The following is a 23155-nucleotide window of genomic DNA, read 5'->3' on the forward strand; positions in this document are numbered from 1 at the left end:
TTATGCAACAACAACAAAACATATCAAAACTAAAATCCAAGTCTTTTCTGACAGTTCAAAATGGCTCTTTCCAAAAGTGTTCAACTGTTCAAAAGTTAGTGCGTTTCCTTTCCTTCTCAGCATCCCTGGGCTCATTGTTCTTTCTCTCCATTGTCGTTCCGCACTTCCGTCAGCTCGACCAGTTGCAACACCGTCAATGCTACCTCCCGTCGTCCCCAAGCTCCGTCAGCTCGACCAGCTGTGACGCAGTCAGTCTTACTGCCCGTTGTCCCCAAGCTCCTTCAGCTCGACCAGCTGTGACGCGGCAGTCTCACTGCACGTCGCCCCCAAGCTTTATCAGCTCGACCAGCTGTGACGCCGTACGACCTACTGCCCTTCGTCGTCCCCCAGCTCCGTCAGCTCTACCAGCTTGTGACGCCGTCAGGCCTTCTGCCCGTCGTCCCCCAGCTCCGTCAGCTCTACCAGCTTGTGACATCGTCAGACCTACTGCCCGTCGTCCCCCAGCTCAACCAGCTGTGACGCCGTCAGCCTTACTGCCTGTCGTCCCCCAGCTCCGTCAGCTCTACCAGCTTGTGACGCCGTCAGACTTACTGCCTATGGTCCCCCAGCTCCGTCAGTGCTATTGCGATCGTCCCCCAGCTCTGTCAGCTCGACCACTCCACACCATCAGCTATCCCACTTCTGACACCATGTGTGGCGGACTCGATTTCGCCACCTTGGCTTGACACGGAGTATTTGTCAGGATGCCCGTATCTGGCCAGGCGCTCTCCGTCCGTTTGGACAAAATATATGCCCGTAGCTTAATGGCTGGAGTTATTAACTGCTCACACGTATCTCAACAATCATTCGTCCATCGACTACAATCGGTCACCTAAACGTCTCGTTCACAGCATCAATCAATTGAGCATCCTTCGAACAATCAATTTCCCTTGTCAACACTTGTCACAGGTTCTCGTCCCTTGGTTTCACTGCTCCAAGAAATCAAACCAATCATGATGTGTAGGTTGAAAGTCTTTATTGCGATCCATTCAACAGTCGGGTAAACCCAGTACAAGTACAGTGCAAACTATGTGAGACTTAGCTTAGAGGCTTAGGCCAGGCCAACTATCAGGCCGACTATCAGGCCAACTATCAGGCCAACTATCAGGCCAGCCTCGGTGAGGCTGGCCTGTATCGGATACAGTGCAGTGGAAAGCCCTAGATGCACAACCCTGACCATCGTAACAATTTCCCTATACATAAACGTGTAAAAGAACAATTATGTCCTCGTTAGTAAAACAACACTTCAACACAATATTTCTGCTAATCCCATAAAATCTTCACATATAATCTTCAGTATAACCCCTTATTCCTGATTAGATCACTACTATACAAGTAATATCCCCAAAAGAAACACGATAATTGCATCACATGATCAAAATATGTAATTTATGCTCATTTTCCTTCAGTTTGGTAATTGCTAAATCAACGATGCACCATATTGCTATAGCGCATGCTCGTACAACAGAAAATGCTTAACCTTCGTCCAATACTAAAACCCTGATTTGTTACAGTAGTGTGAATCCGAACCGGGCTAAGGAGAAGCGGGGCTAAGCAACAGCCAATCACAGACAGCGTGGTCGTGTGGTCGTGAATTTGCATTTATCGCGCGCTATGCATGCAGTTCACGTTACGCATGCATGCTCTCTGTATTGACGTTTAGTCTTTTACGAGGCAGAGGTCATTATGAAAAAATCTTTATTATAAAATTGATTTAAAAAAATAGTGAAAGAACATGTAGCTCATAATTTTTTATTGCATTTATCATTATCAGTCATATTTACGTAGGTAAATTTATCAAGTGAATTGGATGAAAAATGGGTAATTGATTTGTATCGGTAAAATAATAATCGATCGGAATTGAATTTATATTTATATTGAATTTAGCGCGCGGGTTTTTCCCCTTCATTTAGTCGAAAGGCGCATGCGCGGTAGCAAAAGCATTAATATTCATGAGCTATCGAATAGTCCGGGGCGCGTTATTTTTTTATGCGGCACAGATTGGGGCATGGCGCGTGTTAAACCTATGGGAAGTACGTTCTTTCCCTTCTGAATAGTGTCTGCACGTACGTGAGACTAGTCATGTTTATAGCTAGCGCATTAGCGCTGCGAAGAAGTTTGTATATCCATCGCGAACTATGTGTTTAGATAACATACCTCTTCGTTTAAATTAGTTAAGTTTTATTGACTAATTATTGTGATGTTCTCCTTATTGACGTGCTGCCTCCTCTTCAGATTTCCAATTTGATTTTAATTGTTGATGTAATGATTTTCCATGCGGTAGTGGATTAAATATAACACTATTAAAAACTGACCTCTACTACTTATACTGTCTAGTACGCACACGACCAGTATTAGTCTGTAAATCAAGACCCCTTTAAAAAAAAAGCCCCAATCTGTGCCGCATAAAAAAATAACGCGTCCGGGGCTAAGGCGAACGTAGTGTGAATCGCGTGAAATTTCTTAACCCCGGCTAAGCACATAGTCCGGGGTTAAGAAAATAGATGTGAACAGCAAAAAAAATAGTATGGGGTTAAGGATAGTATGGGGTTAAGGATAGTCCGGGGTTAAGAAAAATAGATGTGAAAAGGGTATACGATGAGAGAAAAGATACAACAAAAGATAACACAAAAGTTACAACAATGTTCAGAATACCAACTTTATCTTATCTTCAAAGATACAACAATATTAGAGATAACACAGGGTTCAGAATACCGCCCCTGGAATGTCGGGGTGGGGTGCACTCAGTTGTATTCTTCCAATGGCGGATCGAGGGGGCGGGGCCAAAAAACAGGTAACTTTAACATTTAACAAAACAAAAAAGACGGGCCCCTTCCCCTGGCTAAAGGGGAGGGGGGAGGGGTATTCAGTAAAAAAATAAAAATAAATAAATTAAAAAAAGTGCTCACTACCCCCTCCCCCCCCCCCCCCGTTTAGGACTAAAAGCAAAATAAAATTGTGCTCCTCCCCCCCCCCCCCCCCCCCCCGCTTATTCGCCGCTGAATATTTTCTCACGTATTGGGCCCCCTATTGCTCTCTTGCCGCCGCGGCTGGATCCGCTCCGGGGGGGGGGGGGTGAGGATGACAAAGGGAGAGGGGTTGCATTTGAATGGTGAGCTGTGAGTATTCGTAACCATATGAAAGCCCCCCCCCCCCCCACCCTCTATCTCTTGATCATATCTCAGTGTTTTTTTAATTGAAATCATTAAAGTTTGAATTTGAATTTAAATCCCATCCCATAGTCTTGTCGGCCATGCGCATGAGATCGGGATCTACCGGCGATCAAGATTCGACTTCCATTAAGTAAACACATAATGCCATGGGTGGATCCAAATCGAGAAAAAAGACATTCTGTTAATACATATAAAATCATTGATTTTGATGTCATAATAACAAAACATTAAAATAGCAACAACAACAAATATATTACAAATCATAACATTGAATGAAGAAGATAATAAAAAAAAAATATTCTCCCTGCCCTGCCCACCCCTCCGGCATGCACCTGCCCAATAATCCTAGTATCCCGCCCCTGTGTATCCCACTTCCTACCCCTACACTGCTCACCCCTCCTAACCCCTCCTCCCTCCCAAACTACCTGATTTGCAAGGGTGAAAACACAAGGGCAACCGAGCGAGATCCGAAGTGGGGGGCCACCAACTAAAAAAGGGCACTTACCAAAGAAAAATCTCAAACTTAAAATATACCATTTTTTAAGACATTATTATATACCCCTATACATTTTGATGACATTATCAGGGATGGTTTTAGTATTTGTTTTTCTTTTTTCATCCAAAATACTTTGCAGTTGGGTGTGATGGTCTGAATAGTCATTTGCGAGTGAGCGAGGAAAACATTTAAGAGGTCATTTTTGTCAGTAGGGCTCAGTACTCAAAAATTGCAACATAAGGAAAAAACAATCCTGATTGGGTAATAGCATATTCTCACAACGGAAGACTGAACAGACCTTTGATAAGTACCATAATTATAATTAATGCGAGCGAGCGTGGAGAGCAAGCTTTTAATACGTTTGATGACGAGATGAAAGAGGGACCCTTATCTCAATGTAAAAGACACTTATTAGAAAAGAAAAGGAGCACGTGTCAAAGTACAAAGGGTAATTATCAGAGGTGAAAATGGGGCACTCCTTACACTTGTGAAAAGAGGCACTCATCAAGGATGAAAAAAGGCATTTATGAGAATGGGAAATGGGCATTTATCGACGGAAAGGGGGCAACCATTAGATTTTAATAGGGGCATTTGTAAGAGGTGAAAAGGGGCATTTATGAAAAGGGTATGGGTCCCTTATTAGAAAGGAAAATGGCACGTATCCTTGGTAAAAGAGAAATTATCAGAGGTCAAAGGGGGATTTATCGCACTTTGGCAGGGTCACTGATAAGATATGAAAAGGAACACTTATAAATAATGAAAAAGGGCACGTATAATAAAGGAAAATGTACATTTGTTGAAAGAAAAGGGTCACCGTTCAAATTTTAATAGAAGCATTTATCGGAGGTGAAAGGTTTTTTATATGAAAAGGCGGAAGTGGCTCTTATTTAAAAGAAAACGAGACACATATTAAACTGGGCACTTATCAGAGATAGAAAGGAGTCATAATCGGAAGGGGAAGGGGCACTAATTATTATTATTATTTTATTTTGTTTGCCCTCGAAAATTTAAAAATCGCACCCCCCCCCCCCTTTGAGTACCAGGGGAGGGGACCCGTCTCCAAATAAAGGTAAAAATAACGTGTTTTTACCTGTTTTTCAGGGGGTTATTATCGGTGGTGAAGGGGGCACTTAGCTGAAGTGAAAAGGAGTTACTTCTCGTTCCTGAAAAGGGGCATTTACTACAGAGTAAAAAGGGCACTGATGAGAATTGAAAATGGACACTAGTCTTATGCACCAGTCAACTGGAGTCAGGCGCGTACGCAGGATTTTTTCAAGGGGGGGGGGGGGGGTAAGGTCGCCTTTTTTAGGTCAGCCATGGGAATATTTTTTTTTAATATTATTATTAAAAAAAAAAAAAACCCAAAAGGGGGGGGGGGGGTTGGTTTTTTTTTTAGGGGGGTTTATACACCTAAAAATATCAAAGGGGGGTTAACCCCCCAAACACCCCCCCCCCCCCCCCCCCCCCTCCCCTGCGTATACGCGCCTGACTGGCGTCTTGAACCTACCCTCAAGACTTCACTCTTATTCACTTTTGGTCTTGAACGTCCGACACAAAGATTCACCTCTCATTCACCTTGCTTCGTAGCAAATAAGGTCGAGATTCACTATTCCAAATTATTTATAAGGTGCAGATTCACCCATCTCCAAGAAAAATAGGGTGCAGATTCACCTCGCCGCTAAAAATATTAGGTGCAGATTCACCAGCACCGCTAGTAAAGGAAACATAGATTGATCATGAGTACTTGTGGAAACAATCTGTTTTCTGAAAATGGTAGCTAGAATTTAAAAAAAAGGTACAATTTCGCCACTAATTATTATTTTCGGGTCTCCGCATCGGCTACGATGTCTCGCCAATAATTATTATTTTCAGATCTCCGTATGGTATCGCCAATAATAAAGTATCCTATCTTGGTGAGATTGGCGAGGCGCCGGATGAGTTCCAGCACACTCATGCTCCGCCAAAAAGATCGCATTGTCCATGATAACAATTTGAATTCGGGACAGAAAAAAAAAGATAAAATGACATATTACCTACCAATTCGGTTGCTAGTAGTATGATGGCTAAGGAAAAACACAACTTATTGTTACAGCTTACAATGAATTACCCCCCCCCCCCACTTTTCTTAAAGTAGCCCCTTTGGCTTTTTTTTACTTTAGGATGGGGAAAAGTAGCCCCTGTAAAAAAAAATTCCTAGCCTGTGTGTCAGTGACAATATTTTCTATCAAGCAGTTGAACAAAACACTCCTTTTGACACTCCTACTACTTTTTAATTACAAATATTTCTTGTTAACCCATTTTGTCGTCTCTCTTTGGACTCCTGAAAAATTTAAAAAGAGGGGAATAAAATATCTAAAAAGGAGTGTTTTTTTCTTCTCTCTCTCTCTCTCTCTCTCTCTCTCTCTCTCTCTCTCTCGATTATTGAGAAATTAAAAAAGAGGGTTATAAAATATCTAAAAAGGAGTGTTTTTTTCTTTTCTCTCTCTCGATTATTGAGAAATTAATAAAGAGGGTTATAAAATCTCGTGAATATTATATAGATAGGGGAATTGAGCAGTGTTTCGGATTTAGGGGGCTGGGAGGTGGGGGGGGGGGGTCCCAAGGCAGTAAAAAGCCCGCCAAAGGGGGGGGGGGTTCAGACATGTTGGCAGTCCTGGGATAGGAGGTGCTTTCAAAGCCGGAGGGAACAAGCATCAGCTTATACCCTAAATAACAATGAGTGGGGGGGGGGGGGGGGGGGGCTTTTAGTTTCATTTCAATTACATTGCCTGAAGGCTGTTGATATGAGGTACTCTTTTTCTATTCTCTTTGTTGTTGTTGAAAATTTGAAGAAAAAAACTGTGAAAATGGGGCAATTAGGGGGTGTAGCAGAGAGGCATAAATTAAATACATGTTACATGTACGTGTTATACAGGTCCGAAGTCACCAGGGATGCAATGGAAAGGGCCCCTGACCACATTTTCTGTGCTTGCATGTAATAGAAATCATGTCTGTTAGTACCATTTTTGTGTGTGTATAAATATTGACAAATGTTAAGATATGAAATATGAAAAAATCAACTGGAACTGAAAAAACAAAATGAACTAAGGCCCCACAAAAAAATTGCTGTTGCCCCTCCGACAATTTGTTATTTTTTTGTATAGAGAATGTAGGATATATTAAGAAATAATCAATTGTCACGTCAACAAAATATCGAGAATTCAAGACCCTGCATGTTTGGATATCAAGCAATCAATTGAAATTGAATTTGAATACTTTTTTTTAGGGGGGGGGGTCGGGGTGGTGGAATTGAAGGGCATAGATCTTGCGCAGGATAAGTTCATACATTATTATTTCTGTTGTTACACCTTTAGCTATATTAAATATCGATTATTATCGTTTTTTTAAATTTTATTTTGTTACTCAAAATTGTAAAATGATTGTAAAAAGTGTTATAATTTTGTTATCATCTCTGTATTATGCCGAAGAGGCATGCATAGTGTAATCCTTTGTTGAACAAAAATCGTTTTTAATTTGATAGCTTTCGTTTTCCTCCTTAACTTGCCATCTCGTACGATTTTGAGTGTAAAAAGCACGTTAACTTTGATACACTTCCCTTTTTATATTTATTCTTGTTATCGCTGAAAAGGTAGAAATGGTTTTAATCATAATAATAATACCACCCGGCCCCTCCCCCGGCGGCGTTATTTTTTTCGGCGGCACAGATTGGGGTTAGGTGCGTGTTGAGCCTATGGGAAAGGTTAGGGTTAGGGTTAGGGTTAAATCAAGACCTCTTTTTAAAAAAGAGCCCCAATCTATGCCGCAAACAAAAAATGACGCCCCCCGGCGCAGAGAGTCGTCCAGTGAGAGTCGACAAACCATAATCTCGTAATTTACGAGACTACATATTTCTCGCGAGAGATAAATTCCTGCAAGCGAAGAGCGATCTTGCTCTGATGGCGGATGACTCTGACGACGAAAAGCAAGGAGTATGTACAATTCTTTTGTTTTATCACCAATGTCATTGTCGTATTATGATCATCTTTATTCTATGTACGTACTGAATTCATGAAATTGTGTTGAATTTCATTAGATTCGTAAAAATTCAAATTTAACTTGGCGTGGGGCAGACAGAGACTTGCTCCGTTGTGGCGGCGGTAAGCTGTGGCTCCATTTCGCACGAGCGTTGCGTTGCTAAACAACGCGATGTCACTCGTCGGACTGAGTTGAGTTGAGTTGAGCAGAGATTAAATGGATTGCAATTGATGAGCTTTTAAATTCAATATTATTGTCAAAGTTAGTTCATTTAAAAATCCGGAAAGATCCAATAATACTGAATCGCTATTCCTGTTGACCAAATCAAACATGTTTATTGATTCAGAAATTATAGTCATTTTCATTCATTCATCATGCCATGGCATTAATCACATTGTCATTTGTCAAGAATAAATGTCATGATTCTGACTGACATGTCCAGTGTCCAGGCCATGGGATTGACAAATGAATGTGTTGACAGCATTGTGCCTCATTCTGTGTGCCTCATTTTGTGTGCACATTCATACATGATGTTTAATTTAAAAAATAAAAGACAAGCAACAAGATTTCTAGAGCTAGTCTGCTTGCTTCTGCAATATTTTTATGATAGAGAGTCAAATAGTAATCAAACTGATCAGTAAAACAGTAGGGGCGCTGGTCTGAGAATAAGGGTGTTCTGCAAAAACAAGGATTGAAGGATAACCTCTAGATCTAGACTATTTGCATTTTCAATCAATGAACTGTAATTTGCAGGGAAGGAGTACAAAAAAAATTACCTGTAATATTTTTTACATTTCAGACTAGAATTGTGAGTAGATATAACCTACTTTCGGATGAATCGCTATACCAAGTTCCTTTGACAGAAACAGTTGCATCACTCTATTACCCGTGTAGCCCTGGGCAGCCTCAGGATTTGTTTAAAAGTAGTTGAAAGTTGTCTTGATCTGTTGTGATAGATGATATTCCTTTTTGTGTCTTTGATATTACAGACTAGAATTGTGAGTAACCAACCTTATGATGAATCGCTAGAAGTTCCTGACGCAGAAGAAGTCGCCTCACTCTACTCCCCCAGCCCTCGGCAGCCAGGTGCACTGCCAGGTGGACTGCTAGGTAATGCTATTAAACTCTTATTGCATGTCACATGGTCTGTTCAGAGCCAAAAGAGTGTTAAAGGGAAAGTTGAGTTCTTGTTTCAGACCGCAAATACCTTCAAAGTGCACGGTTTTTGCTCTTATTCTTATTAATGACATTTCTAATATTCTAGTGCTCTTTTAGGACCTACAATTGTTGGGAAGGTAATTTTAGACCCAAAATGTGTGAAATTCAGCCAAAAGGATCATACCAATTCAGCTCCACTTTTAAAATGATTAATTAATTATTAATAACAATACATGTGCCGGCTGGTTGAGCGTATTATAACCAACACGAAATAGCCAACATCGGCAATGGCTGGAATAAAACTAAAGGCGCTATCACGTTGTTCAATGGCTGGTTCAAATTATCAAATACCTGTGGGGCACCACAAATATCAGAAATTGTTGTATCATTACTGGGGAGTGTTTTACAAAGACTAAGATTGACTTTTAGGTTGGGCTTAACTATGGCAGACCGTTCATGCCACTGTTTGCTCTCACCATTAATACTGGCATTGATCTCTCAAAGGACGTACAAATCATGGTCACAAATCTGCAGAATTTACACTTTCTGATATTCATTATTGAAGGAAAAAGTATTATCTGAAGATCATAATGGTGAGAGCAGACAGTGGCATCATCAGCCTTTCATTGTTAAGTCCAACTTAAAGTCGATCTTAGTCTTTGTGAAACACTTCTCTGGGACCTGTTTCACAAAGCCTTTTTTTTCAATGACAAATTACATAAAATCTGTGACAAATCTGCTGATAACCAATCAGAAGCAAGGATTTCAGAGTTTATAATAAAAACTGTCATTTGTCACTGATCACAAGTTTTGTGAAATGCCCCCCTGATTAAGCGATTGTATAGTGAAAGAAACGTTGTGGAATCGATCAGAAAAGGTTGATCATCTAGCTTAATTATAAGTATTGGTGTGTACTGCAAGGTTCTGGAATCAGCAAAATGATAAGAAATTTGGTAAAGATACACGTACTGTACACAAAAAGATGTATATGGGACTACAGGATATCTATCCAGGCCGTATCGATATGATAATTTACCAAATATATCAATTAGTAGGCGGTTTCCCAGCAAAATTTGTATCATCACATATTAGTCAAAAACATAAAGTCAATCTTATTTGTGAAATACTCCCCTGATGTCTTCAAGAGGCACTTGTCTATTTTGATATTCTGTTTATTTGGGTTATCCAGGTCAGAACAGAGGCATCTCACCAGCCATGACGGAACAAAGTGATGACTTTGAGACAGGGCCCATGGAGAACAAGGTAATTACCCAAATTCACTCCAAAATTATTCAATGTTTACCAGGGGAAAAAATACACTTGGGCTTGGGGCAAATTCGCCCCCAAAATGCCAAAAAGAGCCCCCGAAAGTCATAAAAGAGCCCCTGAAATTCGCATAGAGTTCAATACAAAACAAATTAATAAATAGTGTTGTTTTCATGCAAGCAAGCTTGAAAAGTAGCCCCCAAAGTTGTGTAAATATTTTTTCCCCTGAGGTTTACCAAATTTGTTTGGTTGATTTCCTAAGTGTGACTTCCTTCTTTAGGCAGTTTCATATTTTCTACTTTTTTTCTACTTTTTTTCTGGAACTATTTTACTTTTCAAGCAGATTTTTACTTTGAACAAAAAAATCTGAAATTTTCAAACATCTTTCAAAGCTGTCCAATGCTAAGCTGATTTGAGCTCGTTTCTTTTCAGGGGAAATGGTCTAAATGGACCAAATTATTCGTGCTGGATGAAAGTAGGCATTGGTATCCATATACAGTCAAACTTGTCTATAGCCCAGGTCTGATAAAACCCCAATTTAAATCGGTTTCCTGATTTTTTAATATTTTTCCCAATTTTTTTTTTTCTTCCCGATTAAAAAAAAAAAAAAAAAAAAAAAAAATCCAGATTTTTTTCCTCTTCCCTGTTTTATTCCAATTTCCCCCTTATGTTCTCTATTCTTCCCTATTTTACCCTATTTTTTTCCAAATTTTTTTCCAAATTTTCTTTCTCGAAAGGGGGGAATGTTGTTAGATGCCATTTTCCCCCCGCGAATCCTCTTTTTATTTTTTTACTCAAGGGGGGCGTGGTTGAGGGGGAAACAAAAAACCTTTTTTTTTTTTAGTGCTCACTATCACCCCTGCTATAGCCACTGCCCAAGGGAAACAAAAACTGGTCTTTCTAGACAGGTTCCTTTAGTCCATGTTTCAATGTGAAATCGTTTTCCATGGAAACAAAAATTGTGGTCTTAGACATGTGGTCACTAAAGCAGGTTTGACTGTATATTATTATCCATGCTCAGTTGCTGATACATTTTTTGTAGGGAGATTGAACATCTTTTTTTCACTTTCTTAAGTTCCACATACTTGATAAAAAGCATGCTTTAGCAACCATCTGTTTAAAAAGACTACCAATCTAGAAATACTGTATTTTGGTGTCCTTTAAAATGATACTTTTCATTGAAATACGTAACAAAGGGTATAAATGACACCTGATTAATTCGTTTCCCTTGGGCATTTTGTCTTAATTATTGGGTATTGGTATGAGTCTGTATGACATAATCATTTAGGAGGGGGGGGGGGGGGGGGGAGAAGCTTGGTACAATATCGAAATATGTACGTCATGTACTGTGTAGTGTATCATGTGAGATGTTCTTTATGTATCTGTATGTTTTTGTTTTGTCTAGTCGCCTGATGTTAACCTCGAAGAGAATGCACATCTGGAGGTATTTGGGGATATATAAATCAATTAATAGTTGTGTTGCTCCTAACATCATTCAAGAAGCAAGCAATTGTGTTCCTTTTCACAGTTCATTCTTTCAACACAAAGCAGGACTTCTCACTAACTTTTTAGGAATGGGGACCTGGGGTGGTATTCTGAGCATTGTTGTAAGTTTTGTGTTATCTTTTGTTGTATCTTCCAGAGATAACACAGCGCTAATATTGTTGTAAGTTGGTTTTCTGAACATCATTTTATCCCTGTGTTATCTCTTGAAGGACCGCCTCTATCTTATCTTTGACCACTGTTGACACGCCCATTTGTATGGACCCTACCAATCAAAATCTGTTTTATATAAGCATGATAAGTAGGTCCACCAATAGGAATACCTAGCGCATACTAATCTTGGGCGTAATTAGTTATTTGAGCGCTTATTACGCAAATCACGCTTTCACTATATTAGTTAAGATGAGAGCATTAAAATCGTCATATCCTAGCATGTAATTTCTTAGAAAGTTCTCATCTGTGATGTTTCTGGTCAACACACAATCTTCTTGTAACTCGTCTATTGGCACGAAGTTGGTTCTGCGCAAGAACTATTGCCGCCATTATATCACCATGAAAGATAAAACAACCCCAACCTGTTGTAAAAATTGTTGTAAATACCATGCAAGATAATATAAGATAAACGATACTACAATTTTCAGAATACCAATTATTTGTTCATATTGTCTCTTGTGCGCACATGCAAATGAGGATTAAGCGGCATTTTATTACTAATAAGCACAATTACACCAAAGTTTGAACGCAGGCGCAACCAAACAGATACAACAAAAGATACAACAAGAGTTACAACAATGTTCAGAATACCAACTTTATCTTATCTCCAAAGATACAACAATATTAGAGATAACACAGAGTTCAGAATACGGCCCCTGGATTGAACTTTTGCCAATCTGTATGCATGAGCCCTAATATGTAAAACTTCAAAATCTTTGGGGTCCGGATATAGATTTTGGGCACCCATACATCCTGACCGCCTGTTGGTGTCGAACCTGTTATTGTGGAAATGCCATGTTCTTTAGTTTAGTCACTACATTAAATCTTAATTTATTAATATTGCAATTTTGAGGCAGATTGGAATAGATTTTTTTTTCTACATCATTAGGTTTTCAAGCTTTGCATGCCTGTTGCTTTTTTTGATTGAAATCACTACAGTAATTAGAATTTAGAAGCTAACTTCTCCATTTGTAAAAAAAGCAAATTGCTATTAGAGTCTAAATAGAGATACAGTGTACACATGTTATTATTAAAGTTAACATGATAATTGCAATGACGACCTTCGTCATTGCCTTGTTTTCGTTCACATTCTGCCCCATTAATATTCTCCTCCTTTTCCTTGTTTTCCTTATCGTCCAAAAATCCCATTCGTTTTGCACATACTGCTTGTTATTCCTAGTTAGATGCTTTCCTCATGTCCTTTTCCTTTCAAATTTCATAGGCATAGTCTTTAACATCTCATCAAGGTCACTACATTCTTCGATTTTCGAAATCACTCATGCATAACCGTCCAGGCGCCATTTTGTCCGTTTCTGGTCCATTTTAAGGCCTTTCTTTCTTCCTTCCTATCTCCACTATCCTAGATCCTACAAACTTCTAACAAATTCCTCTAAATAGTCTAAGAGATGTTCTTTCATCTGCGATGTATAACCTGCCCTTCAAAATGCCATCTTCGTACCCAAAATTCAAATCTGAAACCGACTCCGTCAAAAGTCTCTCAAATTCTTGAAAAATTGACCCCTTAATAATCTAAAACTGCCATAACTTTCTCATATAAATTTCGTTTTGTATTTAAATCTCACAGTATCTTTATCTCATAATTGCACATAGCCATGCCAAATAATCACGCTCCAATTGCTTTGCAAAACATAAATAGCGCCCTCTAAAGTTCTGGGAATTGGCTTTCTCTCTGTGGCCGTATCTCCATAATGGCTTGGCAAACCCGTACCCTTTTTTGGATTTAGATACTTGAAGATATGCCCTTTCCAGCCATATACAAAATCATATACCCTATCACTGACCAAATTTGAGAAAATTGCCCTCCAAACTCGCCATTTTCAAGAAAATTGAGAAAAAACTTCAACTTGCTCTAAACCGGCGATCTTTATACCTACATCAATGAAACTTGGCACACACATGTATCCATATACGTGACAACTGTCTGTTAAGTTTAGTAAATTGTAATGCCCTCTTCGCCAAGTTATCGCCAAAAATGATGAATTTACTATGCTTTACGTAATAGCGCGTTTGATGCGTGCAGTACGTTTTGCGCAGATGACAATGGTTTCAAACTGACCGCACTGAAGTGCCCTTTCGAATGATACCAAGTATGGTATATGTTCACGCAGAAAATTGTGAGTAAATCGCATTTGAACAAGGGTACGCCGAGTTTCCGCCCTATTATAACACGTTTCGGCCATGAAGTCATTTTTTAAGACTGTTATTCGGTTGTGTTAGTATGGGCGGCCGTTCGTGCCAAAGCACGCGTCGCAACATGTTCATCATGCACCCAGTCCTATTGGTTTTGTACGCAGTGCTTACGAGCCCTTTCTATATGCCTTACTCTACTCCAATTCCCTTCAAAATTCGTAGGCGTAGTCTCTAGCATTCCTTCAAGGTCACTAAATTCTTCATTCTCCGGAAACCCTCATGCGTGACCGTCCAGGCACCATTTTTTCCGTTTCGGGCCGTTTTGGTGACCTTTCTTTCGCCCTAACTATCTCCACTATCACAGAAGCTACAGACTTCTTACATATTGCTCTGGATAGTCCGAGAGTAGCTCCTTCGTTTGACACGTAGAAACATGGCGTCATTGCACGCACATCGTTGTGACACGATTGCATTTCTAGTTATCATTTCTACATGTATTCACATTTTCGAAACAAAAATTGAAGGATGTTTAAAAAGTGTGTTGTAGCAGAATAGCAATCTTTAATAGGTTATTGTATTTTGTTCAGATTTTATATTAACCCTTGAACTAGAGTTGTGTTATAGTAAAGCAGTAATTACTGGAACATACATGTACATGTACACATAGTATATCATCACTAATTGTGTTCGGTCTGTAATTACATTACAAGTTATCACTGGAGCCTGACAGGCTGTGAATTTAAAGACCCTGTCAGAAGTGAAAAATTAAATTGATTAATTATTGTATATCAATAGAAAGCTTGTAAACAATAGATTACAATACTATACAAATATACACTGTCTTGAGAGGTTCTAAAATAAGATTCTAATTTGCTTTTGTGCAATGCCGGAAGGAAAATGATTTGTATTCCTTTAAACTTGTGTTCTACGATCATTCAGCTATCCATTGGTATCAAGTTAAATTTTCATTAGATAGGGTCTTTAAAGATGTCTATCTCAAAATTAACTGCATGAACGTTTATGAACATTTCAAGGATGTTCCTTGGTGAACTTAATTCAATTTGCTGTGTTGTGTTTTGCTCCTCAAATAACTGACAAGTTTGTTCATCTTATTTAGCCTCGAGAGAAGTTCTTTCTGCTTGAAGGATTTCTTTTATTGTTCTCCCATACTAACATTTCTTGACCTTCTGTAGAAATGTAGAAACCAAGGCTTTAGAGCTTGGAATGCACATGTACTTTAAATGTGTGCACATCACATCATGGGACAGTGAAAAAATATATGGGGGCTCGGGCAAAATAGCCCCCAAAATGCCCCAAAGATCAGAATAGAGCCCCCGTAAATTTGCATAGAGTTCAATGTAAAACAAATTTTAGAATGTTATTTTCATGCAGGCGTAACCCCCCAAAAATAAATATTAATTTTTTCCCTGTCATGGGATATATAAGAATGATATAAACGCTGTTATTTTTGTGTGATTAATTTTTCGCGCTGAGCGACCCCAAAACATACTAAAGCTATCCAAAAGCCCAAATGCAATCCTCACCTTGGAGCAATTGCCACTGGAGTATTTCACAAAACTTGTCATCAAATGACAGTTTTTGTTATAAGCTAGTCAGAAAATTCTTTGCTTCTGATTGGTTATCGGCAGATACAGTATGTCAATGATTATTGTCATTTGTCATTGGAAAAAGGCTTTGTGAAATGAGTCCCTGCAGTTCAATGTTTCGCCGCCAATAAAGGCCAGAAAGGAAAGAAATGTTTCAGATTGATTGAAATAGAAAATGAAAAGCATTAATCTTGATTTGAAATCGCTTCTTGCAGCCCATTTCCCAAGCCCAGCAGCCTCTCGCTCTGCAAAGACCGGAGGCTTCCGATGAAGATGATGACGACGATGACGACGATGATGATGATGACGATGATGACTCTGGATCCAGTGACGATGAGGAGGATGAAGAGGACAATGCAGGGTCTAGGTTAGAAGGGTAAGTCTGGTTGATGTAGACTAGTGTTCCATTTCAACAGGGGTCAAAGGAAATTGACCGTCTGAAACGAAAGTTCTCCACATATTTTCATTAAAGTGTATAAGTCTCCTGAAAACAAAATTGTGTATGGGTAGAACGTGTAAGATTAACCTCATAAAACGTTACCTGGCATTCTGTAGGGAAATGGTTAAGGAGTATGAAGAAGAAAAAAGGATTGCATAAAACCCAGGGTAAGTCTGGATAATGAAGACTAGAGACAGGGGTCAATGTCAACAGGGGTCTGATTGTCCACTGCACTCTATACGATGCGATTTTGGAAGGATTTTGGAAGAATTTGATAATAATAATAATAATAATAACAATATTTATAAAGCGCAACATATCCATCTCTAGAGATGCTTAAGGCTCATACAAATAATTTAAATTAATATTCAACATACTTAAGATTAAAAAAATATTAAATGTTAACTTGCATTAGATCATACAAGTTCATGGTGCCAAGGTACATACAATGTGGCACAGTGTTATTGTTTGTTTTGCATGCATAGTATAAAAAGAACATTGAAATTTAACAATATGCATTGAGCATCAGGTGAGTTTTAAGCCCAGTTTTGAAAGTAGAGAGAGTGTTGGCCGTCTGAATAGAGAAAGGTAACTTATTCCACAAAGAAGGAGCTGCTGATGCAAATGCTCTATCCCCCCAATTTCTTTTGGTACGTATTTCTTTAAGTCTAATATTATGTGATGAACGTAAACCAGAACAACCTGCGGAGTGTGGTAATAAAAGGGATGAAATATATTCTGGAGCTAGATCATTTAGTGCACGATAGGTTAAGAGTAGAATTTTATAGATCACACGCTGTTGAACAGGGAGCCAGTGCAGAGATTTCAAGATAGGAGTGATATGTGATGATCTTCTGGTGTTAGTTACAAGGCGAGCAGCAGCATTCTGAACTTTTTGCAATCGGTTAATTTGGTTTGGCGGGTAGCCGAAGGAGTAATGAATTGCAACTATCAAGGTGCGAAGTAACAAGAGCATGTACTAACTGTTGGGTGGATTGAGGTGAGAGATATTGCCTAATTGCACGGATATTACGAAGATTACAATTGGCCAGTTTAACACAATCCCCCAAATTTCTTGTCACTTGAAACATGGGTTGCAAGTGACATATGGCAGAATAAGGACATGTGTGTTAAATCTTATCATTTCTTATCATTTCCATCTAGATGTTTTGGTTTATTGCCATGTAATGATTGTTAGACCTTATGGATGGTAGACGAAATGGGCATTAGACAAACTAGGAATTAAAGAGAAAGTTGAGTTCTGGGAAGAGGTGAACAATTATTTGTGAGCGTTATCCTTCTTATTATGCAAGTGTGGAAGAACATCAGTTCCCTGAAATGCATGGCTCTTCAAATGCCATTATATTCTAAATATGTCATGTAACATCGTAAAACTCGGGTGGTAGGATTTTTACGCCACGTGTTCGTGTAGTCCCGTATACATCTTTCTGTGTACAGTGTTTGTAACTTAACCAAGACTTGGCCAAATTTCTTATCATTTTGATGATTCCAGAACCTTGCAATACACATAAATTCTTATATGCTAGATGACCAACCTTTTCTGATCGATTCCACACCGTTTCTTTCACAATGCAATCGCATGACCAGAACTCAACTTCATCTTTAAACTAAATGATCGATATACCAAATGGGTAGTAGACTAATTGGAGAATAGACCATGTGGGTATATGGGCTGGTTGTAGACCGAATGGGAATAGACTACTAATAAGTGGGTAGTAGACGCACTGGTCCTACCCCAAACGATAATTCACCGGATGTTGATCCATGGTTTTATCCTTCAATTAATACAGAGCGTACGATCCTGCTGAATACGAGAACCTGGCCGTCACATCAGAGATCAAGGAACTGTTCCAGTATATTACCCGATACACACCGCAGACCATTGAACTAGATCACAAACTCAAGCCTTTCATCCCAGACTACATCCCTGCTGTCGGCGATATTGATGCCTTTATCAAGGTAATGTCAAACTTCTTGTGAATGCAATGTGACACTCTCCACCCGGGTGAAGGAAATGGGAACCTGGGGGGTGTTTCACAAAGACTAAAGCTACGGTCACAAAGGTTGGTACGAACCATGCGTTCGTACGAATCTCCCTGTTTTTCCATTGTCCCGAATTTCCATTGTCTGAAAATTGTCCGTACGACGTTTGTAGTAGTTTGTAATGGCATTTGTGACCGAGGCTTAAGATTGACTTTAGGACTTGAAACTATGGAGGCCATTCATGGTACTGGTTGCTCTCACTATTGCTCTCTCAATTATGATCTGTAGATTTTTTCCTTCAATAACGAACTGTCAAAAAATGTGGATTCTGTAGATTTGAGACCACAAGTTGTACGTCCCTTGAGAGACCAATGCCAGGAATGGAGAGCAAACGGTGGCATAAACAGCCTGCCATAGTTCAAGTCAAAACTAAGTCGATCTTAGTCTTTGTGAAACACCCCCCTGGTGCTTAAGCACCATACTATAATGGCTTGGATAAATTGTGGGTAGTAATATGATCGCAAGGTCCTCAAGGGGGAGGTGGAGGGGGGGGGGGGGGGACAAATTCACAAACTTTTTATAAAATATTATTTTATGAGACAAGTTTCCTAAATTATTGATACCAATTTTCTCCTCATAATATCTTGATCTCCATTAAACCATTTTGAACCAAAAAACAAAATAACTGGCTTTTTTTTGTCAACAAAGTATTATATACTGTATAACAATATGGGCTGATTAAAGTAGGTTCTTTAAATTTTTAGGTTTTTGATACTTGTATATGGAGGAAGAACAAAATCTTGATGGTTAGGAATAGACATCTGCATTTCAATCGTCCACTAAATTTGCAAAATTCCTTGGCTATGAACATTAACATCTGTAAAGCGCTTAGGCACATCGTTGGATCGATGTATTGAGCACTATATAAACACAGAATATTATTATTATTATTATTCAATTATCATGCGATATATATTACTCATTGCGGATGTAGTATCAAAAATAATATCGCTAGCGAAATATATTTTATCACATGACAAAGTGTTGCAGCGGCGCACGAAACATTGTGATCTTTTAGATCCCTTGTTGACCATACATTGCGAGACAAACGAATATCACTAGCGATATTATTTTCGATATATATATCATGCTTGTTATCTTGTCATTGTAGCTTATGGTTTCACTGTTTTGTTCGATGACAGATCCCTAGACCCGATGGTGAGGAAGAATCTCTTGGTCTTACTGTCTTGGACGAGCCCTGTGCCAAGCAGTCTGATCCTACAGTACTAGACCTGCAGCTGAGGGCCATCTCTAAACAAACTACGAGCAAGGCTATGACGGTATGTATTGATTGCCTTACATTAAAGACGATATGGGGAGAGAGAGAGAGGGAAGGAGGTAGGAAGACATAGAAAAGAGAAGAGGGAGGGAGAGGAAGAGAGAGAGAGAGAGAATTAGGAGGTTGGAATACACGGACAAGAGAAGAGAGAGGAAGAGGTAGAGAGTAAGAGAGAGGGAGAGGAAGAAGGAGAGAGAATTAGGAGGTAGGAAGACACAGAAAAGAGAAGAGGGAGGGAGAGGTAAAGAGGAAGAGAGAGAGACAAATTAGAAGGAAGACACAAAAAGAGAAGAGTGAGGGAGAGGAAGAGAGACAGAGATAGAATTAGAAGGAAGGAAGACAGAAAAGAGAAGAGGGAGGGAGAGGTAGAGGTAGAGTCGAAGAGGAGGAGGAGGAGGAGGAGGAGAGAGAGAGAGAGAGAGAGAGAGAGAGAGAGAGAGAGAGAGCGAGAGAGAATTAGAAGGAAGGAAGACACAGAAAAGAGAACATATAGCAGCATCTAGCAAGGGTCTCAATTATAACATACATATCAGACGGAGAGACAAAGAGAGAGTGACTGAGAGCAAGAGAAAGAGAAAGAATAATGAAGAGGACTGTCGGCACAGTAAATTTAATCCTGCTTTTCCATCATGTGTCCCATTCAGGTTCGGAGCATCCAGGAAGCAAGCAAGAACCCCAAGCTAATCAACAACTGGATAGAAAGCATCAGTGATCTACACAGGTCCAAACCACCACCTACAGTGCATTATACTAAGTAAGTTTCTCACTTGTAGAATTGATATATTTTTCCAGAGGTTTTTATTACTCTAATGAAAATATGATATTCTTTTCCCATTTTCTGAAAGAAAAGTCATGTACATATGTATTACTATGGTGTGATGTGACAGACTAAATCTACTTCACCCTCATTAAACAGGAATGGTTTGATACATACATATTCATGAGAGGGAGAGATAGGGAGGTAGAGAGAGGGAGGGAGAAAGAGAGAGAGAGAGAGAGAGAGAGAGAGAGAGAGAGAGAGAATTTTAATTGGTGAAGGTGGGGGAAAGGGTGGATTTTGACTGTTTGGTACTCATGACTAGGAATTGAAAATACCTTAGAATTTGCTTTTGGTTAGGAGTATTGTTGATCAAGACTGGCCAGGAGGGATTAGACCACACAGCGTGGTCAATGACAGGTGGCTATCTCATCAACTCAGCTCTCAATTAAAATAAGAAAAAGAAGATCATGGGGGACCAATGGTCACTGATTAGGCACTGTATTCTATATAGAGGGAGCAAGTAGGACAGTGTGGCTTTAATACAGCAGAATTTGTTCTTTTCTTTCTCTAGGACAATGCCAGAGATTGATGACCTGATGCAGGAGTGGCCTGCTGAGTTTGAGGAACTCTTGAAGACCGTGGGTTTACCTACAGCGGACATTGACTGCGATCTGAGTCAGTACGTGGACATGATCTGTTCGATCCTGGACATCCCAGTATACCAGAGCAAGATCCAGGCCCTGCATGTGCTCTTTACGCTCTTCTCAGAATTCAAGAACTCACAGGTAAGTCTAGAGAAAAATGCACAACTTTACATCCAGCTAAATACAATTTTTTACAGTATTTTGCATTCATTTTAAAGGCATTGTTTAACAATTTTAAATCTGAGATGCACAGCTCTACGTGTTATCAGTGTCTGTGATATGGTGTACTAGTAAAGTCCTAAAATAATTGCGTTTCAAAATAATGAAGAAGTGCCTCTAAAAAGTATATATCTTGAGTGACCGGTTTTACCATACTCGTTTTCCCCAATAGACTGTAGTGTTGAGAAAACCGTTCGGAAAACCCAATTTTTTTTGTTGATTTCCAATCAAAAATATCTTGATAATCAGACAGGTTCCACTGTATGACAATGAATATGACAAATCAAGAATTGCTGCCGAGCTAGCGCCATGAGCATCCCTGGACAGTGTGTGTGCTCTATAAGTTTACACTATTATTATTATGATGTACAGACATACGTACAAATATGATAAGAATGATATGTTGCTATACATGAATTCTTGTTATATTGTTTTATTGCATATTATTGTAATCGCTGTGTACTATGAAAATCTTAACTAAATGCCTAATAATAATGATAATGATAATAATAATAATGATAAGAATGTTTGTTTCTTGTTTTTCCGCCTCTACAGCATTTCCAGAGTCTTGCGGAAGAGAACAAGCTTGACAACGCACTGAAGGGAGGGGCTGAAGAAGGGGACGAAGGGGATAGATTAGTTCTTTGATACATTCCATCCACCATCTAAACCAAGGGGGTGTTTCACAAAGATCCTAAGTTGAACTTATCTCTAATTTGGACTTAACAATTATGGAAAGCCGTTAGCATCCTTGAAAATATTTTGTAAAAGTTATTTCAAAAGGCATAACACTTTGATTCAAATCTTTCATATTTTCCGTTATCAAGGAGATTTCATGTTCTCGATGTGGAATGTATGAAAAGTCTAAAATACTTCAATTTTTGCTTTTGGAAATATTTAATTTTAAGGCTTCAATTGGCTCTCCATAATGTTTAAGTCCAACTTATAGTCAAGTTCGACTTAGGATCTTTGTGAAACATGCCCCAGGGGCCCATAACACAGACGTCTACAATAATTTGCAAAATGGCTATGGCCAATCAGCAACCTGAATCGTTATTTCCAATTTGCAATTGATAGGATATTGTGTTATGGGGGCCTAGGGGTGGTATTTTTAAAAAGATGTCATCTTTTATATAACATTATTTATTGTCATAACAAGTCAAAATTTGGACAAATCATTGGTTAATGTTTGCATAAAGTTGAAAGAGACATCCGCAAGCACTAATAGTTAGTGTTAGATCCAAGCATTTTCAATTTCTTATGACAATTAATATGTTTTTCATTCACATAAAATATAACATCGTTTAAGAATATGGCCCCATGGACCTCTTGCATAAATGCCCAGTAGAAGGTAATGTATAAACCCCCCTTCCAGACAGGACATAATTCAACGAATGCACCTGTTAAATTTCTTTGAAACAAAATCTATCTATCGCGTGTCGAAATGAAACACGGATAAAAAGTCTGGCCACTATTTAATTGGTGTTCATAGACCCTTCGGTCTGACAGACAGGCCTAGAAATTAATCGAGATCTATTTACGTTTGTGTGTCAATTTTTTTTCCTGACAAACTATCTGGAATTTGATGGATAAATCCGGTGTGAAAGGGGTATCAACTTTTATTTATACAAGGGTTATATTATTTGTAAATCGTTGTAGGGTTGCAATTAACAACATGTGAAATAATAGTTGGCAGTGCATTTATTGTAAGTAACCTTTGTTATTTATTTTAAAAGAAAAAAAATACCTTACGAAAATGTCTATCCTTGTCATCCATGAAAATATCTGAATGTGAAAATCTTATCAAGATATTTATTGATACGACTCAGCTTGAACGCGTGTTGTGCATTTCATATATTATGAAGTGATTGATTATCAACTGCAGTTTTGCATGAAGATGTTTTCCCTACAGGAAAAGTACATACAAGTTGCAAACCCGTTTCACAAAGCCTTTTTTCAATAACGAATCTGCTGATAACCAATCAGAAGCAAGGATTTCTGTAGCTATAACAAAAACTGTCATTTGTCACTGATGACAAGTTTTGTGAAACGCCCCCAGATGTAACTTTTCATTGCAGTGAAATCTGAATCAAATGCCAATTTGAGCTTCACATTCTCTGGGGGTTTTCA

The 23155-nt window shown here is 38.9% G+C and overlaps 1 protein-coding gene across 1 annotated transcript; it reads left to right on the top strand.

Moving 5' to 3' along the window:
• The first annotated feature begins 7564 nt into the window (after positions 1-7564).
• Positions 7565-21782, top strand: LOC590756 (intraflagellar transport protein 46 homolog). Its single transcript, XM_030977889.1, has 9 exons — positions 7565-7676; positions 8712-8832; positions 10070-10143; positions 15836-15996; positions 17871-18039; positions 19266-19403; positions 20047-20156; positions 20734-20947; positions 21581-21782. The coding sequence occupies exons 1-9, from the start codon at positions 7644-7646 to the stop codon at positions 21671-21673; spliced, it is 1113 nt and encodes a 370-aa protein (XP_030833749.1). The 5' UTR covers positions 7565-7643; the 3' UTR covers positions 21674-21782.
• The last annotated feature ends 1373 nt before the right edge of the window (positions 21783-23155 follow it).

This window comes from Strongylocentrotus purpuratus, unplaced genomic scaffold (genome assembly GCF_000002235.5).
Source record: "Strongylocentrotus purpuratus isolate Spur 01 unplaced genomic scaffold, Spur_5.0 spur5_scaffold_1, whole genome shotgun sequence".
Lineage (NCBI taxonomy): Eukaryota > Metazoa > Echinodermata > Echinoidea > Camarodonta > Strongylocentrotidae > Strongylocentrotus > Strongylocentrotus purpuratus.

Excerpts from the sequence above, each read along its gene's own strand:
- LOC590756 (XM_030977889.1), top strand. The coding sequence starts at position 7,644 with ATGGCGGATGACTCTGACGACGAAAAGCAAGGA. Across the intron at positions 8,833-10,069 it reads ACTGCCAGGTGGACTGCTAG|GTCAGAACAGAGGCATCTCA; the intron begins GTAATGCTATTA and ends TGGGTTATCCAG. Across the intron at positions 19,404-20,046 it reads CTACGAGCAAGGCTATGACG|GTTCGGAGCATCCAGGAAGC; the intron begins GTATGTATTGAT and ends TGTCCCATTCAG.